Consider the following 27,795-nt stretch of genomic DNA (forward strand, 5'->3'; position numbering starts at 1 on the left):
CAGACCTAGGAGGGATAAGAGGCTTCATTTCTTTTTTCTGTGTGTATTTTTCTGAAGTCAGAAGTAGAGAGGCAGACAGACAGACTCCCGCATGTGCCCGACCGGGATCCACCCGGCATGCCCACCAGAGGGCGATGCTCGGCCCATCTGGGGCGTTGCTCTGTTGCATCCAGACCCATTCTAGCGCCTGGGGCAGAGGCCACAGAGCCATCCCCAGCGCCCGGGCCAACTTTACTCCAATGGAGCCTCGGCTGCGGGAGGGGAAGAGAGAGACAGAGAGGAAGGAGAGGGGAGGGGTGGAGAAGCAGATGGGCACTTCTCCTGTGTGCCCTGGCCGGGAATCGAACCTGGGACTTCCACACGCCTGGTCAACGCTCTATCACTGAGCTAGCTGGCCAGGGCAAGAGGCCTCATTTTTATTCTACACACACAAACTGTCTGTTCCTCCAGACAGATGCAGGAATGGACGCAGTATTCGCAGTGAAACGTATCGGCAGTGACCCCGTGCAGAAGGTCCTCATGGGGAAGCTTGCGTCGCGGAAAGCGAACAGAACGGGTCTGCACCTTCAAAGGCGTGTCGATCAAAACAACAGGTGGAAATGGTCAGAGAACCTGACACACTGGTTGAAAGGCCCTACGGAAGTCCGCAAACAGGGAACGCCATTCTGGAAAAGAGTCATAAATAGCAGCAGGGACCCGGGCCATAGGCTCTAACCCAGGGGTCAGGAACCTATGGCTCACCAGCCAGATGTGGCTCTTTGGATGGCTGCCTCTGGCTCACAGACAGATCTTTAATAAAAATAATAATAACATTAAATATATAAAACATTCTCAGGTATTACAATCCATTCATTTCCTACCGCTCATGTTCATGGTTGCAGGTGGCTGGAGCCAATCCCAGCTGTCCTCCGGGACAACACCAGATTTTTATTGGATGATGCCTCACGTCCACGGGTCGTTGTATGGCTCTCACGGAATTACATTTTAAAATATGTGGTGTTCATGGCTCTCTCAGCCACAAAGCTTCCCGACCCCTGGTCTAAGGGGACTTGTTGAGGACGGTTATGTGGACATGGCTCGGAGCAACAGAGGGACAGACAGCGCTGAATACAGAACCCATGGTGGGGTGTGGGCGCACATGGGCCTTTGGGAAACAGAAAAGGATGTTCAGGCCAGAGGACAAAAGCCCGAATGGGTCACACGCTATTGGGACACGCGATTTTCCCATATGGATGAGGTTGACTTAGATTAGCTTTAGAAAATAACAAAATCCAGGCAGTCCCTGATGGGTTCCGAACGAGATGGGTGCTGAATCTGTGTGGTAGGGTGGAACAGATCCATGTAACGCAGCGGTCCCCAAACTATGGCCTGTGGGCCGCATGCAGCCCCCTGAGGCCATGTATCCGGCCCCCGCCGCACTTCCAGAAGGGGCACCTCTTTCATTGGTGGTCAGTGAGAGGAGCACATTGACCATCTCATTAGCCAAAAGCAGGCCCATAGTTCCCATTGAAATACTGGTCAGTTTGTTGACTTAAATTGACTTGTTCTTTATTTTAAATATTGTATTTGTTCCCGTTTTGTTTTTTTACTTTATCTTATTTTAATTTTTTTTTTGTATTTTTCTGAAGCTGGAAACGGGGAGAGACAGTCAGACAGACTCCCGCATGCGCCCGACCGGGATCCACCTGGCACGCCCACCAGGGGGCGAAGCTCTGCCCCTCTGGGGCGTCGCTCTGTTGCGACCAGAGCCACTCTAGCGCCTGGGGCAGAGGCCAAGGAGCCATCCCCAGCGCCCGGGCTATCCCTGCTCCAATGGAGCCTCGGCTGCGGGAGGGGAAGAGAGAGACAGAGAGGAAGGGGGGGCGTGGAGAAGCAAATGGGCGCTTCTCCTGTGTGCCCTGGCCGGGAATCAAACCCGGGTCCCCCGCACGGCAGGCCGACACTCTACCACTGAGCCAACCGGCCAGGGCCCTGTTTTTTTACTTTAAAATAAGATATGTGCCGTGTGCATAGGGATTTGTTCATAGTTGTTTTTTTTTTATAGTCCGGCACTCCAACTGTCTGAGGGACGGTGAACTGGCCCCCTGTGTAAAATGTTTGGGGACCCCTGATGTAACGTATTAAATGCAACTGAGACGGATGTCTGTCTTTGTAGAGTATTTATTTTTTCACCTTTCTGTGCCTAGAAAATACGGAAAACATTTTCAAACCTACAGAAGGGATCTCGTGCGTAAGCCGGGGACCGCCCGTTCAATGAAAAACAAATACGTGAATGAATTTGAAAAAAATCAGTAAATAAAGTGTAAAGCTCAAGGCATAAATGGTATTTAAAGATCATGAAATGAATGAAAATAAAGCACAAATGGAAAATAAGGAAACAATGAGATACAAGATGAAAATTTTTCTAAGAAGTCCATTTCAAAATAAATGAACAGAAAAAAAAAATAACTCGAGAGGTAAATAAGTAATTAAATTAAAAGGACACCCCCTTTTATTATGTTGAAGGGTGCTCCCTCAGTTCCTCAGAATGGTAGAGAGGTTTCAGCATAAACGGATGTTGAATTTTTTTTGGCAAAGTAGCTTTTGAATTGCCTTCTGGTCTGTGGGCGGCCTCTGTCTTCTCTTTGGAGACAAACGGGCAGTTTTAGCTGAATTCACTGTTTTGCTGTATGAATCCCGTGACGGGGACACATCTTCTGTCATTTAGTTGGTTCTTGTTTTGTTCCGTGGACGCTTCCTTGACTGGCTGCACGCAGCCTTTTTCGTGGGATGTAGTCCCGTGTGTGAGAGAGAGAGAGAAATAAAAAGAAACTTTAAAAAAATCTTTATTTTTTGATTTTTTGTGTTTTTCTGAAGCTGGAAACGGGGAGGCCGTCAGACAGACTCCCGCATGCGCCCGACCGGGATCCGCCCGGCATGCCCACCAGGGGCCGATGCTCTGCCCATCTGGGGTGTCGCTCTGCGGCAACCAGAGCCACTCTAGCGCCTGAGGCAGAGGCCATGGAGCCATCCTCAGCGCCCGGGCCATCTTTGCTCCAATGGAGCCTCGGCTGCGGGAGGGGAAGAGAGAGACAGAGAGGAAGGAGAGGGGGAGGGGTGGAGAAGCAGATGGGCGCTTCTCCTGTGTGCCCTGGCCGGGAATCGAACCCGGGACTCCTGCGCGCCAGGCCAACGCTCTACCACCGAGCCAACCAGCCAGGGCCAACACTGAAAAATTTAATCTCAAGATCACCTACATTGTAAACATTCACAAGTTCCCTAAGAAATGGTCCTCGGGGGCCGTGAGCAGCTCAGGGCCAGCAGGTGGGATCAGAGACCCAGCGGGAACCCACAAGCCAGCCGTCTCAGCCCCTTAATACGATCCCCCCCGCCCCCCTGGGTTCATCTCTCTTGAGTCAGCGGCTCCCCGGCTGGGCAGAGAGCAGAAGCTTCCCGCCACCACCGCTCCAACCGGCTGGCCGTTCCCCGTTTGCTAACAACCGGGGACCCTGGAATCCCGGTGGCCCGAAAGGAGATGAGTTCTGCGGGGGAAGAGGTCACCCCGAGACCCCTGGACGAGTACACACAGGGGTTCATGGTCTCCCAGGTAGGAACCAGGATGGGCGCGCTCAGATCCCGTGGAAGAGAGGGGGGAGGGTGCGGATGGAGCGTGGGTGTGACTGCTTCCTTCACGGGCGGGGGTCTCTCCTTGGGGGGGGGGGACGGCAACATGTGGGAGCTGCAGGCAGGCGGGCGTCTGGGCAGAGGTCTGGCCGCTGGAAGCTGGGGACCCCTCTGGAGATGTCTGAGCACCCTGGAGACCTCATCTCAGAACGATATTTTCCATTACTTCCTTTCTTAATACTTTATTTATTCATTTATTTTAATTTAAATATTTTTTTCCCAGTTACAGCGGGCATCCAATAAATACTGTATTAGTTCAGATGTACACATAGTAGACATTTATATAACTTACAAAGTGTCCCCCACCCCTCCACCCCACTCCCTGTTACCATCACATTCTTGTCCATGTCTCTGAGTCTCATTTTTTATGTCCCATCTATGTATGGAATCATATAGTTCTTAGTTTTTTTTCTGATTTACTTATTTCACTCCGTATAATGTTATCAAGGTCCATCCATGTTGCTGTAAATGATCCGATGTCAAAAAATCCACGTCTACGCGGATTTCTTTCTTTTTTTTTTTTTTTTTAATTTTTTCCCCCAGTAAACGCTATAGGGGAGTTCACTCTTCTTTATGGTTTTCTTAATAACGTTGTCTTTTTTTCTAGCTCATTTTTTTTTTCAAGGATACAGTAAGTACGCAATCCCTAGAACCCACACAAGACGTGTCATCGGCTGTGTATGTGATCGGGGTGGGGGGGGATTTCCAATCAACAGGAGGGCGTGAGGAGTTCGGTGTGGGGGATAGGGGGCTAGCAGGGACGTCTCACGGGGGACGGGTCCCCTCTCGAGATGATGAACCCGCCCTGACATCATAAGATCCAGGTCACGGCTGCGCCATATTATCAGTCTGCTAAATGCCACCGAATTGCTGTGTTTCCATGGGTCCTGATGAATCTTAGGTGATGGGAATTTGACCTAAAAAAAATAAAAAAATAGAGGCAAGTTAGATCTCCCCTTTCAAAGATACAGCGGTGCCAGGTCTGCTCAATGCGGGCGTTAGAAGGAAGTGGTGACGGTGCTCAGGACCCATGGTGGACACAGACAGGGTTTGTCCATCTGTGACTGGCTTACGTCACGTCCTGTCACGTCTTAAAGGTCCATCTGTGCGGTAGCAGGGGTCCGAATGGGTGGATCACGCAGCCATCCATGGGTGGACGCTCGGATTGCGTCCAGCCAGTGCTGCCATGAACACGAATGTATAACTCACTCTCTTTGGAGTCTTTCTTTCTTTCTCTCTCTCTCTCTCTCTTTATTAATTTTAATGCAGTGACATTAATAAATCAGGGTACATAGGTTTAGAGAAAACATCTCCAGATTATTTTGACATTTGATTATGCTGCATTCCCATCACCCAAAGTCCAATTGTCTTCTGTCACCTTCTATCTGCTTTTCTTTGTGCCCCTCCCCTCCCCTCCCCCCACCCCCTCTCTCTCCTTCCTCGCCCCCTCCCCACCCCTCCACCCCACTCCCTGTTACCATCACATTCTTGTCCATGTCTCTGAGTCTCATTTTTATGTCCCATCTATGTATGGAATCATATAGTTCTTAGTTTTTTTCTGATTTACTTATTTCACTCCGTATCATGTTATCAAGGTCCATCCGTGTTGTTGTAAATGATCCAATGTCATCATTTCTTATGGCTGAGTAGTATTCCATAGTGTATTTGTACCAAAGCTTTTTAATCCACTCGTCCTCTGACGGACACTTGGGCTGTTTCCAAATCTTCGCTATTGTGAACAATGCTGCCATATCTTTTTCTTTCTTTCTTTCTTTCTTTCTTTCTTTCTTTCTTTCTTTCTTTCTTCTTTCTCTCTCTCTCTCTCTCTCTCTCTCTTTCTTTCTTTCCTTCTTTTTTATTTCTATCCTTGATGTTGATGAAGTGTGTGTTAAAATGTCCCTATCATTGCTGTTTTACTGTTCACATGTCCCGGTATGTCCATCAAGACATGCTTCCCATAGTCACGTGTTCCTATGTTGGGTGCATATATGTTTACGAGGGTTACACACCTTCCTTGACTGTTACATCGTGTCCTTCTCTGTCCCTTATTGTAGCCTTTGTATTTCTTCTTCTTTTTTTTTTTTTTTTTTTTTTGTATTTTTCCGAAGCTGGAAACGGGGAGAGACAGTCAGACAGACTCCCGCATGCGCCCAACCGGGATCCACCGGGCACGCCCACCAGGGGGCGATGCTCTGCCCCTCCGGGGCGTCGCTCTGTTGCGACCAGAACCACTCTAGCGCCTGGGGCAGAGGCCAAGGACCCAACCCCAGCGCCCGGGCCAACTTTGCTCCAATGGAGCCTCAGCTGTGGGAGGGGAAGAGAGAGACAGAGAGGAAGGAGAAGGGGAGGGGTGGAGAAGCAGATGGGCGCTTCTCCTGTGTGCCCTGGCCGGGAATCGAACCCGGGACCCCTTGCACGCCAGGCCAATGCTCTACCACTGAGCCAACTGGCCAGGGCCTGTATTTCTTCTTTGTTTGTTTTAGAGAAAGAAGAAAAGAGAGAGAGGAATGTGAATTTGTTCCACTTGTTTATGCGTTCATTGGTTGATTCCTTTCTTTCATTTACTGATGTTTATTATTTATTTATATCTGAATTGGCGTGTGACACGGTTTCCAGCGTACAACGCAACTAGACACGGTCTACACGCCCCCTTCCGTGTGGCAGGAAGAGTCTCTTTCCGTCCCTCCCGCCATTTCTCTCTGAGTCCCTCCTTGTCTCCCAAGGTTCTCTTTGCCGCCTGCGAGCTGGGTGTGTTCGATGTTCTCGCCGAGGCCCGGGAGCCCCTGGGCTCCGACGCTGTGGCCGCACGTTTGGGCTCCAGCCCCCGGGGGACAGAACTGCTGCTGGACACCTGTGCGTCCCTAAAACTCCTCCACGTGGAGACCGGAGGAGGCAGAGGTTAGTGTCCTCGGGAAGGGGGCTTTTTCCACGCACACAGTGGGCACCCTTTTAAAATTTTTTTCCTATAAAGAGGCAGGAGCTGAGTATGTTCAGGACTGCGAGCTCTGTGGTCCTTCGGAGCATCAGAGACATTGTGTCAATGAGTGGGCGTGGCTAGCTGCCAATAAAACTTTATTGACAACAGCAAGCCGTGGGCCGGATGTAGCAGCATCCAGTTCTGCGATTGGCTGGTGTCTGGTCTGGAGGTGTCTGGGGGCCGGATGTAGCAGTATCTGGTTCTGCGGTTGGCTGGTGTCTGGTCTAGAGGTGTCCGGGGGCCGGATGTAGCAGCACCCAGTTCTGCAGTTGGCTGGTGTCTGGTCTAGAGGTGTCCGGGGCCGGATGTAGCAGTATCTGGTTCTGCGGTTGGCTGGTGTCTGGTCTAGAGGTGTCCGGGGGCCGGATGTAGCAGCACCCAGTTCTGCAGTTGGCTGGTGTCTGGTCTAGAGGTGTCCGGGGGCCGGATGTAGCAGTATCCAGTTCTGCGATTGGCTGGTGTCTGGTCTAGAGCTGTCCGGGGGCCGGATGTAGCAGTATCCAGTTCTGCGGTTGGCTGGTGTCTGGTCTAGAGCTGTCCGGGGGCCGGATGTAGCAGTATCCAGTTCTGCGGTTGGCTGGTGTCTGGTCTAGAGCTGTCCGGGGGCCGGATGTAGCAGTATCCAGTTCTGCGGTTGGCTGGTGTCTGGTCTAGAGTTGTCTGGGGGCGGGATGTAGCAGCACCCAGTTCTGCGGTTGGCTGGTGTCTGGTCTGGAGGTGTCCGGGGGCCGGATGTAGCAGCACCCAGTTCTGCGGTTGGCTGGTGTCTGGTCTGGAGGTGTCCGGGGGCCGGATGTAGCAGCACCCAGTTCTGCGGTTGGCTGGTGTCTGGTCTAGAGGTGTCCGGGGCCGGATGTAGCAGTATCCAGTTCTGCGGTTGGCTGGTGTCTGGTCTAGAGGTGTCTGGGGGCCGGATGTAGCAGCACCCAGTTCTGCGGTTGGCTGGTGTCTGGTCTAGAGGTGTGTGTGGGGGGCGGATGTAGCAGCACTCAGTTCTGCGGTTGGCTGGTGTCTGGTCTAGAGGTGTCCGGGGCCGGATGTAGCAGTATCCAGTTCTGCGGTTGGCTGGTGTCTGGTCTAGAGCTGTCCGGGGGCCGGATGTAGCAGTATCCAGTTCTGCGGTTGGCTGGTGTCTGGTCTAGAGGTGTGTGTGGGGGCCGGATGTAGCAGTATCCAGTTCTGCGGTTGGCTGGTGTCTGGTCTAGAGTTGTCTGGGGGCGGGATGTAGCAGCACCCAGTTCTGCGGTTGGCTGGTGTCTGGTCTAGAGGTGTGTGTGGGGGCCGGATGTAGCAGTATCCAGTTCTGCGGTTGGCTGGTGTCTGGTCTAGAGGTGTCCGGGGCCGGATGTAGCAGTATCCAGTTCTGCGATTGGCTGGTGTCTGGTCTAGAGGTGTCCGGGGCCGGATGTAGCAGTATCCAGTTCTGCGATTGGCTGGTGTCTGGTCTAGAGCTGTCCGGGGGCCGGATGTAGCAGTATCCAGTTCTGCGGTTGGCTGGTGTCTGGTCTAGAGGTGTGTGTGGGGGCCGGATGTAGCAGTATCCAGTTCTGCGGTTGGCTGGTGTCTGGTCTAGAGTTGTCTGGGGGCCGGATGTAGCAGCACCCAGTTCTGCGGTTGGCTGGTGTCTGGTCTAGAGGTGTGTGTGGGGGCCGGATGTAGCAGTATCCAGTTCTGCGGTTGGCTGGTGTCTGGTCTAGAGGTGTCCGGGGCCGGATGTAGCAGTATCCAGTTCTGCGATTGGCTGGTGTCTGGTCTAGAGGTGTCCGGGGCCGGATGTAGCAGTATCCAGTTCTGCGATTGGCTGGTGTCTGGTCTAGAGCTGTCCGGGGGCCGGATGTAGCAGTATCCAGTTCTGCGGTTGGCTGGTGTCTGGTCTAGAGGTGTGTGGGGGGGCCGGATGTAGCAGTATCCAGTTCTGCGGTTGGCTGGTGTCTGGTCTAGAGTTGTCTGGGGGCGGGATGTAGCAGCACCCAGTTCTGCGGTTGGCTGGTGTCTGGTCTAGAGGTGTGTGTGGGGGCCGGATGTAGCAGTATCCAGTTCTGTGGTTGGCTGGTGTCTGGTCTAGAGTTGTCTGGGGGCGGGATGTAGCAGCACCCAGTTCTGCGGTTGGCTGGTGTCTGGTCTAGAGTTGTCTGGGGGCGGGATTTAGCAGCATCCAGTTCTGCGGTTGGCTGGTGTCTGGTCTAGAGGTGTCCGGGGCCGGATGTAGCAGCACCCAGTTCTGCGGTTGGCTGGTGTCTGGTCTGGAGGTGTCCGGGGCCGGATGTAGCAGTATCCAGTTCTGCGGTTGGCTGGTGTCTGGTCTAGAGGTGTCTGGGGGCCGGATGTAGCAGCACCCAGTTCTGCGGTTGGCTGGTGTCTGGTCTAGAGGTGTCTGGGGGCGGGATGTAGCAGCATCCAGTTCTGCGGTTGGCTGGTGTCTGATCTAGAGTTGTCTGGGGGCGGGATGTAGCAGCATCCAGTTCTGCGGTTGGCTGGTGTCTGGTCTGGAGGTGTCCGGGGGCCGGGGTGTGAGCACTGGCCTCTCAAGAACAAGAGAGGGACATGAGGGAAAGAAAGCATCCCAACACAGCCCTCTTCCGTCACGCTAAATGTATCCAATTCATGGGTGTCCGTTCCTTTGGCCCTTATATTCTCTTTCGATGGCGTTGCGACTTTTTAAAACCATTTTCTCCTCTTAGGGGATACGGGGACACTGGCGCTTTAAAAAGGCTCTTTCTCTACCAAGTTCAAAACTGTCCAGCCTAGGTTGAGCGTTCAGGGCATTTGAAAGATTTCTGTCCGCCTGTGACATGACAGTGTCCGCAGACCAGTGCTTGGGTTGGTCCGGGGGAGGGACGAGAGGGTGTGGTGGCTGCGGTGGCAGGGTTGGGGACGTCCTTTTAGGCAGGAACAAGCAGTCACGTGCCCGTTGGGGTCCCGGGGACAAACGCTGGCATGGGTGCCATTCACGGGTAACGTTAAGCAGGAAGACGGTGTCTAGGACAGCGGTCCCCAACAATTTTTGGGCCATGGACCAATTTAATGTCAGAAAATATTTTCACAGACTGGCTTTTAGGGTGGGACGGATCAATGGATCACGTGACCGAGACAAGCGTCCAGAGTGAGTCTTAGATGGATGTAACAGAGGGAATCTGGTCATTTTTTAAAAATAAGACATCGTTCAGACTTAAATATAAATAAAATGGAAATAATGTCAGTTATTTATTCTTGCTCTGCGGACCGGTACCAAATGGCCCACAGACCGGTACCGGTCCGCAGCCCAGGGTTTGGGGACCGCTGATCTAGGAGGTGACCGTTCTCAGAGAGGCGGGCTTAGCAATCAAGCCCATCCCAGGGAGCAAGCTCATTGAAACCACAGCATCCACACCGTGAGCAATCTTGGCAGACCATCCCTACTGGTCCAGGTACCAGGAGGCTCCGGAATGCTCTGTGGGAGGCAGGGACACCGGCTTGTTCTCTGGCCCCCGATTCGGGGGTCTGTGGAGGCGACCCACAGGCCTTCAGCAGCTACAAAAAACTGTTCAGACACGATGGAAATATAGCAGCTTGTTCTTCTTGGGTCGGGCTAGTCGTGATCCTGTTCTAAGAGGTTTGCAAAGGTGCTGCGTGAGGAACAGGACCATGCCGGGAGCCCATGCAAAGTAACGGATGAGTTCTCAGCTGTGGGAATGTGTCCACTGGTCACCTGCTTCTTCAGGATAAGATTCCAGCTGTGGGGACCTTCCCACTGGTCACCTGCTTCTTCAGGATAAGATTCCAGCTGTGGGGACCTTCCCACTGGTCACCTGCTTCTTCAGAATAAGATTCCAGCTGTGGGGACCTTCCCACTGGTCACCTGCGTCTTCAGGATAAGATTCCAGCTGTGGGGACCTTCCCACTGGTCACCTGCTTCTTCAGGATAAGATTCCAGCTGTGGGGACCTTCCCACTGGTCACCTGCTTCTTCAGGATAAGATTCCAGCTGTGGGGACCTTCCCACTGGTCACCTGCTTCTTCAGGATAAGATTCCAGCTGTGGGGACCTTCCCACTGGTCACCTGCCCCTTCAGGATAAGATTCCAGCTGTGGGGACCTTCTCACTGGTCACCTGCTTCTTCAGAATAAGATTCCAGCTGTGGGGACCTTCCCACTGGTCACCTGCGTCTTCAGGATAAGATTCCAGCTGTGGGGACCTTCCCACTGGTCACCTGCTTCTTCAGGATAAGATTCCAGCTGTGGGGACCTTCCCACTGGTCACCTGCTTCTTCAGGATAAGATTCCAGCTGTGGGGACCTTCCCACTGGTCACCTGCTTCTTCAGGATAAGATTCCAGCTGTGGGGACATGCCCACTGGTCACCTGCTTCTTCAGGATAAGATTCCAGCTGTGGAGACCTTCCCACTGGTCACCTGCTTCTTCAGGATAAGATTCCAGCTGTGGGGACCTTCCCACTGGTCACCTGCTTCTTCAGGAGAAGATTCCAGCTGTGGGGACCTTCCCACTGGTCACCTGCTTCTTCAGGATAAGATTCCAGCTGTGGGGACCTTCCCACTGGACACCTGCTTCTTCAGGATAAGATTCCAGCTGTGGGGACCTTCCCACTGGACACCTGCTTCTTCAGGATAAGATTCCAGCTGTGGGGACCTTCCCACTGGTCACCTGCTTCTTCAGAATAAGATTCCAGCTGTGGGGACCTTCCCACTGGTCACCTGCTTCTTCAGAATAAGGTCCAAGCTGTGGGGACCTTCCCACTGGTCACCTGCTTCTTCAGAATAAGATTCCAGCTGTGGGGACCTTACCACTGGTCACCTGCTCCTTCAGGATAAGATACCAGCTGTGGGGACATGCCCATTGGTCACCTGCTTCTTCAGGATAAAATTCCAGCTGTGGAGACCTTCCCACTGGTCACCTGCTTCTTCAGGATAAGATTCCAGCTGTGGAGACCTTCCCACTGGTCACCTGCTTCTTCAGGATAAGATTCCAGCTGTGGGGACCTTCCCACTGGACACCTTCTTCAGGATAAGATTCCAGCTGTGGGGACCTTCCCGCTGGTCACCTGCTCCTTCAGGATAAGGTTCCAGCTGTGGGGACCTTCCCATTGGTCACCTGCTCCTTCAGGATAAGACTCCAGCTGTGGGTACATGCCCACTGGTCACCTGCTTCTTCAGAATAAGATTCCAGATGTGGGGACCTTACCACTGGTCACCTGCTCCTTCAGGATAAGATTCCAGCTGTGGGGACCTTCCCACTGGTCACCTGCTTCTTCAGGATAAGATTCCAGCTGTGGGGACCTTCCCGCTGGTCACCTGCTCCTTCAGGATAAGGTTCCAGCTGTGGGGACCTTCCCACTGGTCACCTGCTTCTTCAGGATAAGATTCCAGCTGTGGAGACCTTCCCACTGGTCACCTGCTTCTTCAGGATAAGATTCCAGCTGTGGGGACCTTCCCGCTGGTCACCTGCTCCTTCAGGATAAGATTCCAGCTGTGGGGACCTTCCCGCTGGTCACCTGCTCCTTCAGGATAAGATTCCAGCTGTGGGTACATGCCCACTGGTCACCTGCTTCTTCAGAATAAGATTCCAGCTGTGGGGACCTTCCCACTGGTCACCTGCTTATTCAGAATAAGGTCCAAGCTGTGGGGACCTTCCCACTGGTCACCTGCTTCTTCAGAATAAGATTCCAGCTGTGGGGACCTTCCCACTGGTCACCTGCTCCTTCAGGATAAGATTCCCGGTGTGGGGACATGCCCACTGGTCACCTGCTTCTTCAGGATAAGATTCCAGATGTGGGGACCTTCCCGCTGGTCACCTGCTTCTTCAGGATAAAATTCCAGCTGTGGAGACCTTCCCACTGGTCACCTGCTTCTTCAGGATAAGATTCCAGCTGTGGAGACCTTCCCACTGGTCACCTGCTTCTTCAGGATAAGATTCCAGCTGTGGGGACCTTCCCACTGGACACCTGCTTCTTCAGGATAAGATTCCAGCTGTGGGGACCTTCCCACTGGTCACCTGCTTCTTCAGGATAAGATTCCAGCTGTGGGGACCTTCCCGCTGGTCACCTGCTTCTTCAGGATAAGATTCCAGCTGTGGGGACCTTCCCACTGGTCACCTGCTCCTTCAGGATAAGATTCCAGCTGTGGGGACCTTCCCACTGGTCACCTGCTTCTTCAGAATAAGATTCCAGCTGTGGGGACCTTCCCACTGGTCACCTGCGTCTTCAGGATAAGATTCCAGCTGTGGGGACCTTCCCACTGGTCACCTGCTTCTTCAAGATAAGATTCCAGCTGTGGGGACCTTCCCACTGGTCACCTGCTTCTTCAGGAGAAGATTCCAGCTGTGGGAACCTTCCCACTGGTCACCTGCTCCTTCAGGATAAGATTCCAGCTGTGGGGACCTTCCCACTGGTCACCTGCTTCTTCAGGATAAGATTCCAGCTGTGGCCTGACCTGTGGTGGCGCAGTGGGTAAAGCGTCAACCTGGAAACGCTGAGGTTGCTGGTTCAAAGCCCTGGGCTTGCCTGGTCAAGGCACATATGGGAGTTGATGCTTCCAGCTCCTCCCCCTTCTCTCTGTCTCTCTATCCTCTCTAAAAATAAATAAATAAAAAAAAAAAAAAAAAAAAAAAATTAAAAAAAAAAAAAAAAAAAAAAAAAAAAAAAAAAAAGATTCCAGCTGTGGGGACCTTCCCACTGGATACCTGCTTCTTCAGGATAAGATTCCAGCTGTGGAGACCTTCCCACTGGTCACCTGCTCCTTCAGGATAAGATTCCAGCTGTGGGGACCTTCTCACTGGTCACCTGCTTCTTCAGAATAAGGTCCAAGCTGTGGGGACCTTCCCACTGGTCACCTGCTTCTTCAGGATAAGATTCCAGCTGTGGAGACCTTCCCACTGGTCACCTGCTTCAGGATAAGATTCCAGCTGTGGCGACCTTCCCACTGGTCACCTGCTTCTTCAGAATAAGATTCCAGCTGTGGGGACCTTCCCACTGGTCACCTGCTTCTTCAGGACAAATTCCCAGCTGTGGGGACCTTCCCACTGGTCACCTGCTTCTTCAGGATAAGATTCCAGCTGTGGAGACCTTCCCACTGGTCACCTGCTTCTTCAGGATAAGATTCCAAGCTGTGGGGACCTTCCCACTGGTCACCTGCTCCTTCAGGATAAGATTCCAGCTGTGAGGACCTTCGCACTGGTCACCTGCTTCTTCAGGATAAGATTCCAGCTGTCGGGAACTTCCCACTGGTCACCTGCTCCTTCAGGATAAGATTCCAGCTGTGGGGACCTTCCCACTGGTCACCTGCTTCTTCAGGATAAGATTCCAGCTGTGGGGACCTTCCCACTGGTCACCTGCTCCTTCAGGATAAGATTCCAGCTGTGGGACCTTCCCACTGTCCACCTGCTCCTTCAGGATAAGATTCCAGCTGTGGGACCTTCCCACTGGTCACCTGCTCCTTCAGGATAAGATTCCAGCTGTGGGGACCTTCCCACTGGTCACCTGCTTCTTCAGGACAAATTCCCAGCTGTGGGGACCTTCCCACTGGTCACCTGCTTCTTCAGAATAAGATTCCAGCTGTGGGGACCTTCCCACTGGTCACCTGCTTCTTCAGGACAAATTCCCAGCTGTGGGGACCTTCCCACTGGTCACCTGCTTCTTCAGGATAAGATTCCAGCTGTGGAGACCTTCCCACTAGTCACCTGCTTCTTCAGAATAAGCCCTGAGCTGTGACAACCTGCACCCTGGTCACCTGCTTCTTCAGAATAAGGTCCAAGCTGTGGGGACCTTCCCACTGGTCACCTGCTCCTTCAGGATAAGCCCCAAGCTTTCGGGTTCTCCACGCTCACAGCGGAAGTTCACATTTAAGTCATGATGTTGTCGCCTGACCAGACAGTAGTGCAGTAGATAGAGCGTCAGACTGGGATGCGGAGGAACCAGGTTAAGACCCCGAGGTCGCCAGCTTGAGCGCAGGCTCATCTGGTTTGAGCAAAGCTCACCAGCTTGAACCCAAGGTTGCTGGCTTGAGCAAGGGGTCACTCAGTCTGCTGTAGCCATCAAGGCACATATGAGAAAGCAATCAATGAACAACTAAGGTGTCACAATGATGAATTAATGCTTCTCATGTCTCTCCTTCCTCTCTGTCTGTCCCTATCTGTCCCTCTCTCTGTCCGTGTCTCTGACACACACACACACACACACACACAAATATCATGTTGTTGTCAACATTGGTGATGGCATGCGGCAACATCTTGAAATTTAACTATTTTGTTGGCCTTTTTTTGTCTGTTTTCAGCTTTATACAAAAACACGGAGCTCTCCAGTACCTACCTGGTCAGGTCGAGCCCCAGGTCCCAGCAGAACATGCTTCTGTACCTGGGCAGGACGACCTACCTGTGCTGGGCACACCTGGCCCAGGCCGTGAGGTGGGTGTAGATTGTATCCCACGGCGGCCTCTGGGCCGGGGTCAGGGCGTTGAGCAGTCGACATGCCTGGGTTTTTGGAGGACAAAATGAGACCGCTGTGGGTTTAGAAATCCAGAGAGGATATTAAGTCACCTGGTGTTGACCTTTGGAAGTCACTTGAGATAGATCCGTTGTGATAAGAAGTCATCGTGCTTTGAGAGTCTGCAGGAAAGTGGCTCGGACAGAGCTGTGGAAGGAAGAGCTTGGGCTGTTGAACTGTATCTCTGACAGGACGGGGCTGATGGTGGCTGTCCTGGACACCAGGGAGCTCTTTAGGGTGGGATTAGATGCCCCAGAAATTCTTCCCCCGGCTACGGGGAAGGAGGAGGAACTGGGGGTAGACCAGCCAGCCAGCTCCAGGTAGACCATCCATCCATCCATCTATTCACCATCCATTCGTCCATCCATCCACCATCCATCCGTCCATCCATCCATCCATCCATCCATTCATCCATCCGTCCAAATGCAGGTAGACCATCCATCCATCATCCATCCATCCATCCATCCATCATCCATCCATCCATCCGTCCTAAGGCAGGTAGACCATCCATCCATCCATTCACCATCCATCCATCATCCATCCATCCATCCATCCATCCATCATTCATCCATCCATCCATCCAGATGCAGGTAGACCATCCATCCATCCATTCACCATCCATCCATCTATCCACCCATGCATCCATCATCCATCCATCCATCCATCCATCCATCCATTCATCATCCATCCATCCATCCATCCATCCATCATCCATCCATCCATCCATCCATCATCCACCCATCCATCCATCCAGATGCAGGTAGACCATCCATCCATCCACCCACCATTCCATCCATCCATCCATCCATCCATCCATCCATCCATCCATGCATCATTCATCCATCCATCCATCCAGATGCAGGTAGACCATCCATCCATCCATTCACCATCCATCCATCTATCCACCCATCCATCCATCATCCATCCATCCATCCATCCATTCATCATCCATCCATCCATCATCCATCCATCCATCATCCATCCATCCATCCATCATCCATGCATCCATCCATCCAGATGCAGGTAGACCATCCATCCATCCACCCACCATTCCATCCATCCATCCATCCATCCATCCATCCATGCATCATTCATCCATCCATCCATCCAGATGCAGGTAGACCATCCATCCATCCATTCACCATCCATCCATCTATCCACCCATCCATCCATCATCCATCCATCCATCCATCATCCATCCATTCATCATCCATCCATCCATCCATCATCCATCCATTCATCATCCATCCATCCATCCATCATCCATCCATCCATCCATCCATCCATCATCCATCCATCCATCCATCCATCATTCATCCATCCATCCATCCAGATGCAGGTAGACCATCCATCCATCCATTCACCATCCATCCATCTATCCACCCATCCATCCATCATCCATCCATCCATCCATCCATCATCCATCCATTCATCATCCATCCATCCATCCATCATCCATCCATCCATCATCCATCCATCCACCCACCATTCCATCCATCCATCCACCCATCCATCCATCATCCATCCAGATACAAGTAGACCAGCAATCTTCCCACCTGTGAGGAACATTCTGTCCTCAGATGCCAGGCAATGAGTCACTCTATGGCAGTGGTCCCCAACCCCCAGGCCATGGACTGGTACTGGTCCATGGGCCATTTGGTACCGGTCTGCAGAGAAAGAATAAATAACTTACATTATTTTCATTTCATTTATATTTAAGTCTGAATGATGTTTTATTTTTTAAAAATGACCAGATTCCCTGTTACATCCCTCTAAGACTCACTCTTGACACTTGTCTCGGTCACGTGATACATTTATCCGTCCCACCCTAAAGGCCGGTCTGTGAAAATATTTTCTGACATTAAACTGGTCCATGGCCCAAAAAAGGTTGGGGACCACTGCTCTAGAGGGTGGTGTCCCCACATGGTACCTCATTTCTAGACTCTCTTTTTACTGCTATTAAATCTCATTCCTTCTTTCCTCCGGTCAGACAACAGTGCTGGCTGGGGGCCCCATAGATCCGAACATGCACGCCTTTTGCCCGAGAAAGGAAAGCGTGGGTCTGTCTGGTCACTTAACTTACGCTTCCTGCTCATCCCATCTATGATTGGAAGGGAGGAAGGGTGTCCCCCTGTATGTGTTAGTGGAAATGCTCCAGCAACGTGTGAGTCCTCTCGTGACAAACCTTGCTCCCTGATTTCAGGGAAGGGAAGAACCAGTATCTGAACACATTTGGGGTCCCCTCAGAAGAACTCTTCACGGCCATCTACAGGTAACGCCACACATCGGCTCTCTTACCATTATTCTTATTTACTTTGTCACTTTTTATTCTCGAGACCTGGTCCCTGGCTCTCCCCTCCCCTCCCCTCCCCTCCCCTTCTCCTCTCTTTCTAGAGAGAAATATAGATCTGGAGATGGTAGGTATATACTGGTAGATATATACTGATAGATTATAAATAGGTAAATATTAATAGATATCAATAGATGATATCTATGGATAGATAGATAGGTGTAGATAGCTTCGTAGATGGGTGATAGGGAGATAGGTTCATGGATATGTAGATAGATGGATAAGTGATGGATGGATAGATATAATAAAGGGATGGATGAATGGATGGATGGATGGATGGATACATAAATAGAAAGGAGAGAGAGAGAGAGAGAGAGAAAGAGAGAGAGATGATAAAGTCTCTCATGCTAGGTCAGGGTTTCTCACCCTCAATCCTACCAACATCGGGGGCTGGTGACTCTCTGACATGGGGTGTCCTGTGACCTGTAGAGTGCTGAGCAGCCTTCCTAGTCTGCCCCCACTAGGTGCTAGGACCACCCCTCACTCTAGGTGTAACAAACAGAAATGTCTGCAGACATTGATGAATGTCTCCTGAGAACACAATTGTCTTCTTGATAATCACTGTCATAGGTAGGTTGGTAGATACATGGATAATAGATAGATAGATAGATAGATAGATGATAGATAGATAGATAGATAGATAGATAGATAGATGATAGATGATGGATAGATAGGTGACATAATAGATAAATAGATGATGATAGATAGATGATAGCTAGATAGATAGACAGATGATAGATGATAGATAGATAGATAGATAGATAGATGATAGATAGATGATAGGTGGTATAATAGATAGATAGATGATAGATAGATAATAGATGATGGATAGATAGTGAGATAATAGATAGATGATGATAGATAGATAATAGATGATAGATGATGGATAGATAGGTGATATAATAGATAAATAGATGATGATAGATAGATGATAGATAGATAGATAGATGATAGATAGATGATAGACAGATAGGTGGTATAATAGATAGATGATAGATAGATGATAGATGATGGATAGATAGATGATGATAGATAATAGATGATAGATAGATGATAGATAGATGATAGGTGGTATAATAGATAGATGATAGATAGATGATAGATGATGGATAGTGAGATAATAGATGATGATAGATAGATAATAGATGATAGATAGATGATAGACAGATAGGTGGTATAATAGATAGATAGATGATAGATAGATAGATGATAGATGATAGATAGATAGATGATAGATAGATGATAGACAGATAGGTGGTATAATAGATAGATAGATGATAGGTAGATGATAGATGATGGATAGATAGGTGGTATAATAGATAGATACAAAGAATAGATAGATAGATAATAGATAGATAGATAGATAGATAGATAGATAGATGATAGATAGATGATAGGTGGTATAATAGATAGATAGATGATAGATAGATAATAGATGATGGATAGATAGTGAGATAATAGATAGATGAGGATAGATAATAGATGATAGATGATGGATAGATAGGTGATATAATAGATAAATAGATGATGATAGATGATAGATAGATAGATAGATGATAGATAGATGATAGACAGATAGGTGGTATAATAGATAGATGATAGATAGATGATAGATGATGGATAGATAGATAGATGATGATAGATAATAGATGATAGATAGATGATAGATGATAGGTGGTATAATAGATAGATAGATGATAGATGATAGATGATGGATAGTGAGATAATAGATGATGATAGATAGATAATAGATGATAGATGATAGATAGGTGGTATAATAGATAGATAGATGATAGATAGATAGATGATAGATGATAGATAGATAGATAGATGATAGATAGATGATAGACAGATAGGTGGTATAATAGATAGATAGATGATAGGTAGATGATAGATGATGAATAGATAGGTGGTATAATAGATAGATACAAAGAATAGATAGATAATAGATAGATAGATAGATAGATAGATGATAGATAGATAGATAGATCTCTCCCCCTCAGTCTCTCGCCCATCTCCCCGAATCCCCGCTGTTGGGAGCCCCTGCCCCAGCACGTGGAGACTTACAAAGTGGACCTCACAGTCCTGCCCTCTGGCGTGTGGCGTGGAGGACACACATTGATGTCCCTGATCAGGAAGCATCTGAACTTCCGTTTCGATGCAGACGGGGCTCCATCGTGGCTTCCAGGGAAAGAGAATTGGTTCCCACCCCACCCCAGGAGCTGGGTCTAGGCTGGCGCCCGACCCAGGGCTCTCGCCACGTGGAATGAGAGACATACTTGGACGACCACGGAGATTATATTTCACCAACAACGCAAGCCCGGCGTGTGTGTGTGTGGGGGGGCAGCCCTTTGCTCAGCAGGACGCTGCCTCCTGTCCTTGCTCACAGTGACCACCGTGGGTGTGGCATGATTTTGACTAGCGGGGGCGGGGGGGGGTTTCGCACCCCAGGTCCGAGGAGGAGAGGCTGCAGTTCATGCGTGGTCTGCAGGACATCTGGAGCGTCCAAGGGAGAAGCGTGATGACTGCCTTCGACCTCTCCCCGTTCCCTCTCGTCTGCGACCTCGGTGGTGAGCATCTCCCCACTTAAAATTCTCTATGAGGGCCCTGGCTGGTTGGCTCAGCGGTAGAGCGTCGGCCTGGCGTGCGGGGGATCCGGGTTTGATTCCCGGCCAGGGCACACAGGAGAAGCACCCATCTGCTTCTCCACCCCTCTCCCCCTCCTTCCTCTCTGTCTCTCTCTTCCCCTCCCGCAGCCAAGGCTCCACTGGAGCAAAGATGGCCCGGGCGCTGGGGATGGCTCCTTGGCCTCTGCCCCAGGCGCTAGAGTGGCTCTGGTCACAACAGAGCGACGCCCCGGAGGGGCAGAGCATCGCCTCCTGGTGGGCAGAGCATCGCCCCTGGCGGGCGTGCCGGGTGGATCCCGGTTGGGCACATGCGGGAGTCTGACTGTCTCTCCCCGTTTCCAGCTTCAGAAAAATACAAAAAAAAAAAAGAAAAAAGAAAAAAAAATTCTCTATGAGGAGTGTCCTAACCGTGTTTGAGTAATTCCTTGTAAACAAGCGAAGGAGTGAGAATGGAAATCCCAGTTGGGACGGGATGTGCGAGATCTTCCTTCCACATCCTGAGGGCTATCTTGACCTCAGCTCCTCACCACCCACAGCCAGTTAACAACATCTGAAGATTCATGGTTGTCAATGTGAGGACAGTGAGGACCCCCTGTGGGACCCGTCACAACTCAGATATGGGCACACCCACCCTCTTCAGGCTCTGAGCCTGCACACCTGGGCGGGGCTGAGAATCTGAGTTTCTTACCGGCTCCCAGAAATGCCGATGTGGCCAGTCCAGGGGTCACCCCAGGCATCGCCCAGCCCCAAAGTGGATGTTTTAGTTCAGGGGTCGGGAAACTTTCTGGCTGAGAGAGCCATGAATGCCACAGATTTTAAAATGTCATTCCATGAGAGCCATACAACGACCCGTGGACGTGACGCATCATCCAATAAAAATGTGGTGTTGTCCCGGAGGACAGCTGGGATTGGCTCCAGCCACCCGCAACCATGAACATGAACGGTAGGAAATGAATGGATTGTAATACATGAAAATGTTTTATATTTTTAACGTTATTATTTTTTTTATGAAAGATTTGTCTGCGAGCCAGAGGCAGCCATCAAAAGAGCCACATCTAGCTCGTGAGCCATAGGTTCCTGACCTCTGGTTTCATCCAAGGAGATGTCCTGTCCCCTCCCCCATCCGCCAGAAAGCCATTCCCGGAGACGCTGAGGTGACACGTGGTGTCACAGGCCGGTGGAGGCATAGGCTGTCTGGGCCTGTGGTGTTTTCTGGGTTCTGGGGGGGCAGATGTCACCCTGGGCTCAGGAGGAGTGTCTCGTCCGAAGTTCAGCAGCATCTGCTGAGGGTTTGATGCCGGGCAGGGTGTGTCCTTGATCAAGTTCGAGAGCAGGTGACGATTCCTTCTTCTCTTAAAGGGTAAGGATGTCAGGCTCAGTTGAGGTAGGGATGGCCACACCGAGGACTGTCCCTTGTCTGTCTTTTTTTTAAAAATATTTTTTATTCATTTTAGAGAGGAGAAAGAGAGAGAGAGAAGAGGGTAGGAGCAGGAAGCATCAACTCCCATATGTGCCTTGACCGGGCAAGCCCAGGGTTTCGAACCGGCAACCTCAGCGTTTCCAGGTCGCTGCTCTATCCCCTGAGCCACCGCCCGGTGAGGCGCCTTGTCTGTCTTAAGTAATCCCCTTGGTCGGTGGACACAACCAGGCCACCTTTCTGTAGTCAGGGTGCAGAAATCAGGAGCCCTTGGTGAGATAAGAATTTTAGGGGTCACTGCCCCTGCTGGTTCACACCAGCCCAAGGCGACAATCCTCCTGAACTGGGGGGTCCCTCTATCCCTCAGCAAAGGCGAAGGCTCGGTGGCATTGGCTGAACTGCCGGCGATGATGTCGGGGTGCAAGGCACATTCAAGAGGTCCTTGATTTGGGGGCCACAAGCAGCACAGTTGGAAGAGCTGAGCCTGGATTCAGCACAGGCTCCTGCCTCCGGCTTTACTGTGTGACCTCAGGCCGGTCGCTTGGTGTCTCTGAGCCTTCGTTTCCCCGAGAAACGCGTGTCTGCTTAGGAGTCACCTCCTGGATCCCAGACGGCTCTCTCGTAACGAAGGGTGGATTCTCCGTGGTGTTCATATTTCTGTAAACAAGGGCAGAATGGAGAATCGCCCTCCCTGGGGCAGAAGAGGGGAGGGGTAAAAATAGAACACACGGGTGGGTGGGGTCTCCAGGACCCAGGAGGTGCATGGGGAGGGGGGGTGTCATCTGGACGCGGTGCCCTCAAGGTAGGCTCTTGGAAATGTCCCCTTCCTGCTTCCTTGTTCGTGTGGCCGTCGCCTGCTCTGGGTGGACGGCTGCCCCGGCCACAGAGCCTCTGCTGGACGTGGGACCCCAGGTCGGTGCAGCCAGGAAGACCACCTAGGTTCCGGGGCTTGCAGATGATGGGACCGTGATGACCAAGTTTCCCCCGACTCGCCACCCAGCCCGGAGCCTCAGGGGTGGGTGATGAGTCTGTCACGGGTTCCCTTCCACCTGTCACCCCCTCTGTGTCTCTCTCTCTAGGCTGTTCGGGGGCTCTGGCCAGGGAGTGTGTCTCTCTGTATCCCGGGTGTCAGGTCACCGTTTTCGACGTCCCGCAAGTGGTGGGCACGGCCAAGAAGCACTTCCCGTTCCCGGACGGGGGACGCATTAGCTTCCGTGAAGGTGGGTTTTCTGCATCCACGGGGGGGGGGGGGGGGGAGGGACACAGGTGCCTCGCAAGGGGTGGGACGTCCGCACAGCTCCTCCCCCGTCCCCCACACCTGCCGCCCTCAGGGGCAGAACGGTCACTCACCGCCGGTGGAAAAATGACGTTAAACGTGTATCGTTTTAATGGCGACGAATTCTTTCTTGCCTGTTGTCTGGGTTGAGTAGTGTCCCCTCAAAGTCCACGGGCACCGAGAATTTGTCACTGGGAGTTTATTAGGAAACAGGGTCTGTGCAGATGGGATGAAGGGAGGGGTCAGAGAGGAGTCACCCTGGGTCAGCGGGGGGCCCTGCAGGCACCCAGTGACAGGGACCTTAGAAGAGACGGAGGAGGAGACACAGACACAGAGGAGAAGCCACGTGGGTGTAGAGACGGGAGGGAGGTGGCCACCAGCCCGGGGACGCCTGGAGCCCCAGGAGCTGTGAGAGGCAGGAGGGACCCTCCCTGGAGCCCCCGGAGGGAGGGAGCACAGCCCTGGGACCCCTGGACCTCGGAGGTCTGCTCTCCAGGACGGAGGAAGAGGATGAACGTCTGTGGTTTGAACCCCCCACGCTCTGGTCATCTTGTCACCACAGCACCAGGCACGTCCTACATGCCCGAGAATTCAAAAACACTCCCGAGTGGGAGTAAAGGCAGGAGAGCTGAAGGCACGATCAGGGGACAGTTATTGATTCGGAGGACCGTCCACCGAGACCTGAGACCTAGGATGGGACTCCCTGTCGCCTTGGAAACGTTGCGTTAGGCTCGCCAAGGTGGTGTCCAAACAGTTTTTCTATGCATCCTCCCCCCAAGTTCTCGTGAGTTGGCAGAGTGTGGGCCACGCAGGCCCTCTGACTTCGCCCTGTGGGCAAGGGCTCTCTCTCCGAGACGTCTTCCAAAACCGATGGCTTCGCAGGAAAAATGTTGCAAGAGTCGAGCGCTGTTTGGGGCTAGGGCCGGGTGTGTGTGGGGGGGTCACTAGCCGGGTGACCCCAGGGGGGCCCGCCATGTGTTACAGGGGATTTCTTTAAGGACCCCCTTCCGGAGGCTGACCTGTACATCCTGGCCCGCATCCTGCACGACTGGACAGATGAGAAGTGCTCACGGCTGCTGGGGAGGGTTTACCAGAGCTGCAGGGCAGGTAGGTGGTGGGGTGGGGACCCCTCTCAGCTGCCCTGTGAGGTGTGTCCATCCTGGTCATCCAGAGGACGTGGGCACAGCCTCCGTGTGGGGTGAGGACACTTTCTGTGCTGTCCTGTGAGGTGTGTCCATCCTGGTCATCCAGAGGACGTGGGCACAGCCTCCGTGTGGGGTGAGGACACTTTCTCAGCTGTCCTGTGAGGTGTGTCCATCCTGGTGGCCCACAGGCCGTGGGCACAGCCTCCGTGTGGGGTGGGGACACTTTCTCAGCTGTCCTGTGAGGTCCGTCCATCCTGGTGGTCCAGAGGACGTGGGCACAGCCTCCGTGTGGGGTGAGGACACTTTCTGAGCTGTCCTGTGAGGTGTGTCCATCCTGGTGGTCCAGAGGACGTGGGCACAGCCTCCATGTGGGGTGGGGACACTTTCTGTGCTGTCCTGTGAGGTGTGTCCATCCTGGTGGTCCAGAGGACGTGGGCACAGCCTCCATGTGGGGTGGGGACACCCTTTCAGCTGTCCTGTGAGGTGTGTCCATCCTGGTGGCCCACAGGCCGTGGGCACAGCCTCCATGTGGGGTGGGGACACTTTCTGTGCTGTCCTGTGAGGTGTGTCCATCCTGGTCATCCAGAGGACGTGGGCACAGCCTCCATGTGGGGTGGGGACACTTTCTGTGCTGTCCTGTGAGGTGTGTCCATCCTGGTCATCCAGAGGACGTGGGCACAGCCTCCGTGTGGGGTGAGGACACTTTCTCAGCTGTCCTGTGAGGTGTGTCCATCCTGGTGGTCCAGAGGACGTGGGCACAGCCTCCGTGTGGGGTGGGGACACTTTCTCAGCTGTCCTGTGAGGTGTGTCCATCCTGGTCATCCAGAGGACGTGGGCACAGCCTCCATGTGGGGTGGGGACACTTTCTCAGCTGTCCTGTGAGGTGTGTCCATCCTGGTGGTCCAGAGGACATGGGCACAGCCTCCGTGTGGGGTGAGGACACTTTCTGAGCTGTCCTGTGAGGTGTGTCCATCCTGGTGGTCCAAGGACGTGGGCACAGCCTCCCTGTGGGGTGGGGACACTTTCTGTGCTGTCCTGTGAGGTGTGACCATCCTGGTGGTCCAGAGGATGTGGGCACAGCCTCCGTGTGGGGTGAGGACACTTTCTGAGCTGTCCTGTGAGGTCTGTCCATCCTGGTGGTCCAGAGGACGTGGGCACAGCCTCCATGTGGGGTGGGGACACTTTCTGTGCTGTCCTGTGAGGTGTGTCCATCCTGGTCATCCAGAGGACGTGGGCACAGCCTCCGTGTGGGGTGAGGACACTTTCTCAGTTGTCCTGTGAGGTGTGTCCATCCTGGTGGTCCAAGGACGTGGGCACAGCCTCCATGTGGGGTGGGGACACTTTCTGTGCTGTCCTGTGAGGTGTGTCCATCCTGGTCATCCAGAGGACGTGGGCACAGCCTCCATGTGGGGTGGGGACACTTTCTGAGCTGTCCTGTGAGGTGTGTCCATCCTGGTGGTCCAGAGGACGTGGGCACAGCCTCCGTGTGGGGTGAGGACACTTTCTCAGCTGTCCTGTGAGGTGTGTCCATCCTGGTGGTCCAGAGGACGTGGGCACAGCCTCCATGTGGGGTGGGGACACTTTCTCAGCTGTCCTGTGAGGTGTGTCCATCCTGGTGGTCCAGAGGACGTGGGCACAGCCTCCGTGTGGGGTGGGGACACCCTTTCAGCTGTCCTGTGAGGTGTGTCCATCCTGGTGGTCCAGAGGACGTGGACACAGCCTCCGTCTGCTGGGAACACTGCCTCCCACGCCCTCTCAGCCATGCCCCCTACGGTTCATGAGGACATGGGCACACTTTTTATAACAATCACCCCTCCCCGTCACACGAATAACGGCTCTCACCACCAGCTGGTGCGATGACGCGAAAAACCACCCATAAATATCTCCCACGATTTACGTGAGAAAACCCTGACACAGGGAACATAAGACGTCTCCCAACTGGTTTACTGTGAACATTTCAGGGGGCCTGCCGACTCCAGCGAATATTTCCCTTATCCGAAATTCACATTCTTCCGGGGACCTATGATCTTCGTGGGCTCGGTCTCCCTGCCCTTCCTGGGTGCCTCGTGATGTCACCTGTCACAGGCTCCCTGCTCGCGCCATCTGCTCAAGAATGTCTCCTCTCCATCCCCCCCACCCCGGAAATTGTGGTTGTGGGGGTGCAGGGTCATTTCTGGAGACCGAGCTGTGGCGAGATGCTGATCACTAGGGTCCCCCCCGGTTTCTAGACTCCCTTTCCCAGAGAAAGCTAGGAAATGCACGTCGTGAATTCACAGATTTTATTTTTGTGTGTGTGTGTGTCTTCAAACAATGCATGGTGGGTCCTGGTGGTTCTGGTTCCTTCCAATCGAAAAGCCAAGGGGGCTTGTTGGGACCACTGTGTTTTGTGTCTGGGACGCCCGGTTTTCCAACGGAGGACACCCTGACGTCCGCCTGTGTGAGGGTGGACGAGCGCTTTCCACGGTGGTGGGGCCCGCTCATGGGACGGCTGTCGGTCTCTGCTCCTCGTGACCTGGTCAGCGGCGTCCTTGGCTTTAGGCAGGCCGACTCTGTGTCCTAAGTGTCCACCGCGGTGGCCGGTGAACGGTACAGGGGACGTGAAGTTGCCCCACGCCCACACGCCTCGCACGCCCCGGGGTGCCCTCGGAAATTCTCCGCACGTGGGCTGTCTGAGGGAGAAACGAAGTGTTTCCCTTGCTGCTGGCCACGCGGAGGTGACCGTCCTGTGGAGCTTGATGGCCCACTCCCCGAGGGGCGCGGGGATGCTGGTCCGAGCCTCCGCAAGGTGCGTGTGGCCGACTGGACTTCTCGTGGGGGGAGGCAGCAGGGGCAGCCCCGCCCTGGGCGCTTGGGGCTGCTGGTCATCCCTTGTGATGAGAGCTGCACGTCCCACATGCTCCTCCTGCTGCCCAGGCGGGGTGAGTTGGCTGTGGGCAGGGACGCACCTCTGGCCACACACCTGGAAGCGGTCAGCGCCCGAGGGCACAGCCAAACCTGAAAGGAGTGAGGGGTATCAAGTTTGCGTCCCCCAGGCGGGCAGCGGGGACGTGGGGAGGGGACATCACAGAGGAGACTGTGGGTTCTTGGCCTCGGCCGTCCCTCTGTCCCTCATGCCCGCCTCTCACTGCCGCAGGCGGCGGCGTCCTGGTCATCGAGAGCCTGCTGGACGCCGACGGGCGGGGCCCCCTGACCACGCAGCTCTTCTCGCTCAACATGCTGGTGCAGACGGAGGGCCGGGAGCGGACCCCCGCCCAGTACCAGGCGCTCCTGGCCGCAGCGGGCTTCCGGGACGTCCGGTGCCAGAGGACCCGGGGCATCTACGGGGCCGTCCTGGCCAGGAAGTGACACCCCCTGCGGGTCATCTATTTATTTTATTTCATTCCTGTCCTCTTCACTGGACTCTGTTGTGTTCTGTTCTAATGGTTCCAATGTGTTCTGTCTGCCACACGGGGGAGAGGATGTGGGTGTCTTTGGGGACATTCTGTCTACCATGTGGGGGTTAGAACGAGGACACCTTTGGGGACATTGTTCTGTCTGCACGCAGAGATTAGAATGTGGACACCTTTGGGGACATTGTTCTGTCTGCACACAGAGATTAGAATGAGGATACCTTTGGGGACATTGTTCTATCTGCACACAGAGATTAAGATGTGGACACCTTTGGGGACATTATTCTATCTGCACACAGAGATTAGGATGTGGACACCTTTGGGGACATTGTTCTATCTGCACACAGAGATTAGAATGTGGACACCTTTGGGGACATTATTCTTTCTACCATGTGGGGGTTAGAATGAGGACACCTTTGGGGACATTATTCTTTCTACCACGTGGGGGTTAGAATGAGGACACCTTTGGGGACATTATTCT

The 27,795-nt window shown here is 52.8% G+C and overlaps 1 protein-coding gene and 1 non-coding gene across 2 annotated transcripts; one reads left to right on the forward strand and one right to left on the reverse strand.

The window, feature by feature from the left end:
- Positions 1–1,894: 1,894 nt before the first annotated feature.
- On the reverse strand, positions 1,895–1,970 carry TRNAG-GCC (transfer RNA glycine (anticodon GCC)). Its single transcript has one exon. It is a non-coding gene; the product is annotated as a tRNA-Gly (tRNA).
- Positions 1,971–3,514: 1,544 nt separating this feature from the next.
- On the forward strand, positions 3,515–27,270 carry ASMT (acetylserotonin O-methyltransferase). Its single transcript, XM_066272092.1, has 8 exons — positions 3,515–3,586; positions 6,387–6,561; positions 14,902–15,031; positions 17,314–17,382; positions 19,912–20,030; positions 22,584–22,724; positions 23,765–23,887; positions 27,059–27,270. The coding sequence occupies exons 1-8, from the start codon at positions 3,515–3,517 to the stop codon at positions 27,268–27,270; spliced, it is 1,041 nt and encodes a 346-aa protein (XP_066128189.1).
- The last annotated feature ends 525 nt before the right edge of the window (positions 27,271–27,795 follow it).

This window comes from Saccopteryx bilineata, chromosome 4 (genome assembly GCF_036850765.1).
Source record: "Saccopteryx bilineata isolate mSacBil1 chromosome 4, mSacBil1_pri_phased_curated, whole genome shotgun sequence".
Lineage (NCBI taxonomy): Eukaryota > Metazoa > Chordata > Mammalia > Chiroptera > Emballonuridae > Saccopteryx > Saccopteryx bilineata.

Excerpts from the sequence above, each read along its gene's own strand:
- ASMT (XM_066272092.1), top strand. The coding sequence starts at position 3,515 with ATGAGTTCTGCGGGGGAAGAGGTCACCCCGAGACCCCTGGACGAGTAC. Across the intron at positions 3,587-6,386 it reads AGGGGTTCATGGTCTCCCAG|GTTCTCTTTGCCGCCTGCGA; the intron begins GTAGGAACCAGG and ends TTGTCTCCCAAG. Across the intron at positions 15,032-17,313 it reads CACCTGGCCCAGGCCGTGAG|GGAAGGGAAGAACCAGTATC; the intron begins GTGGGTGTAGAT and ends CCCTGATTTCAG.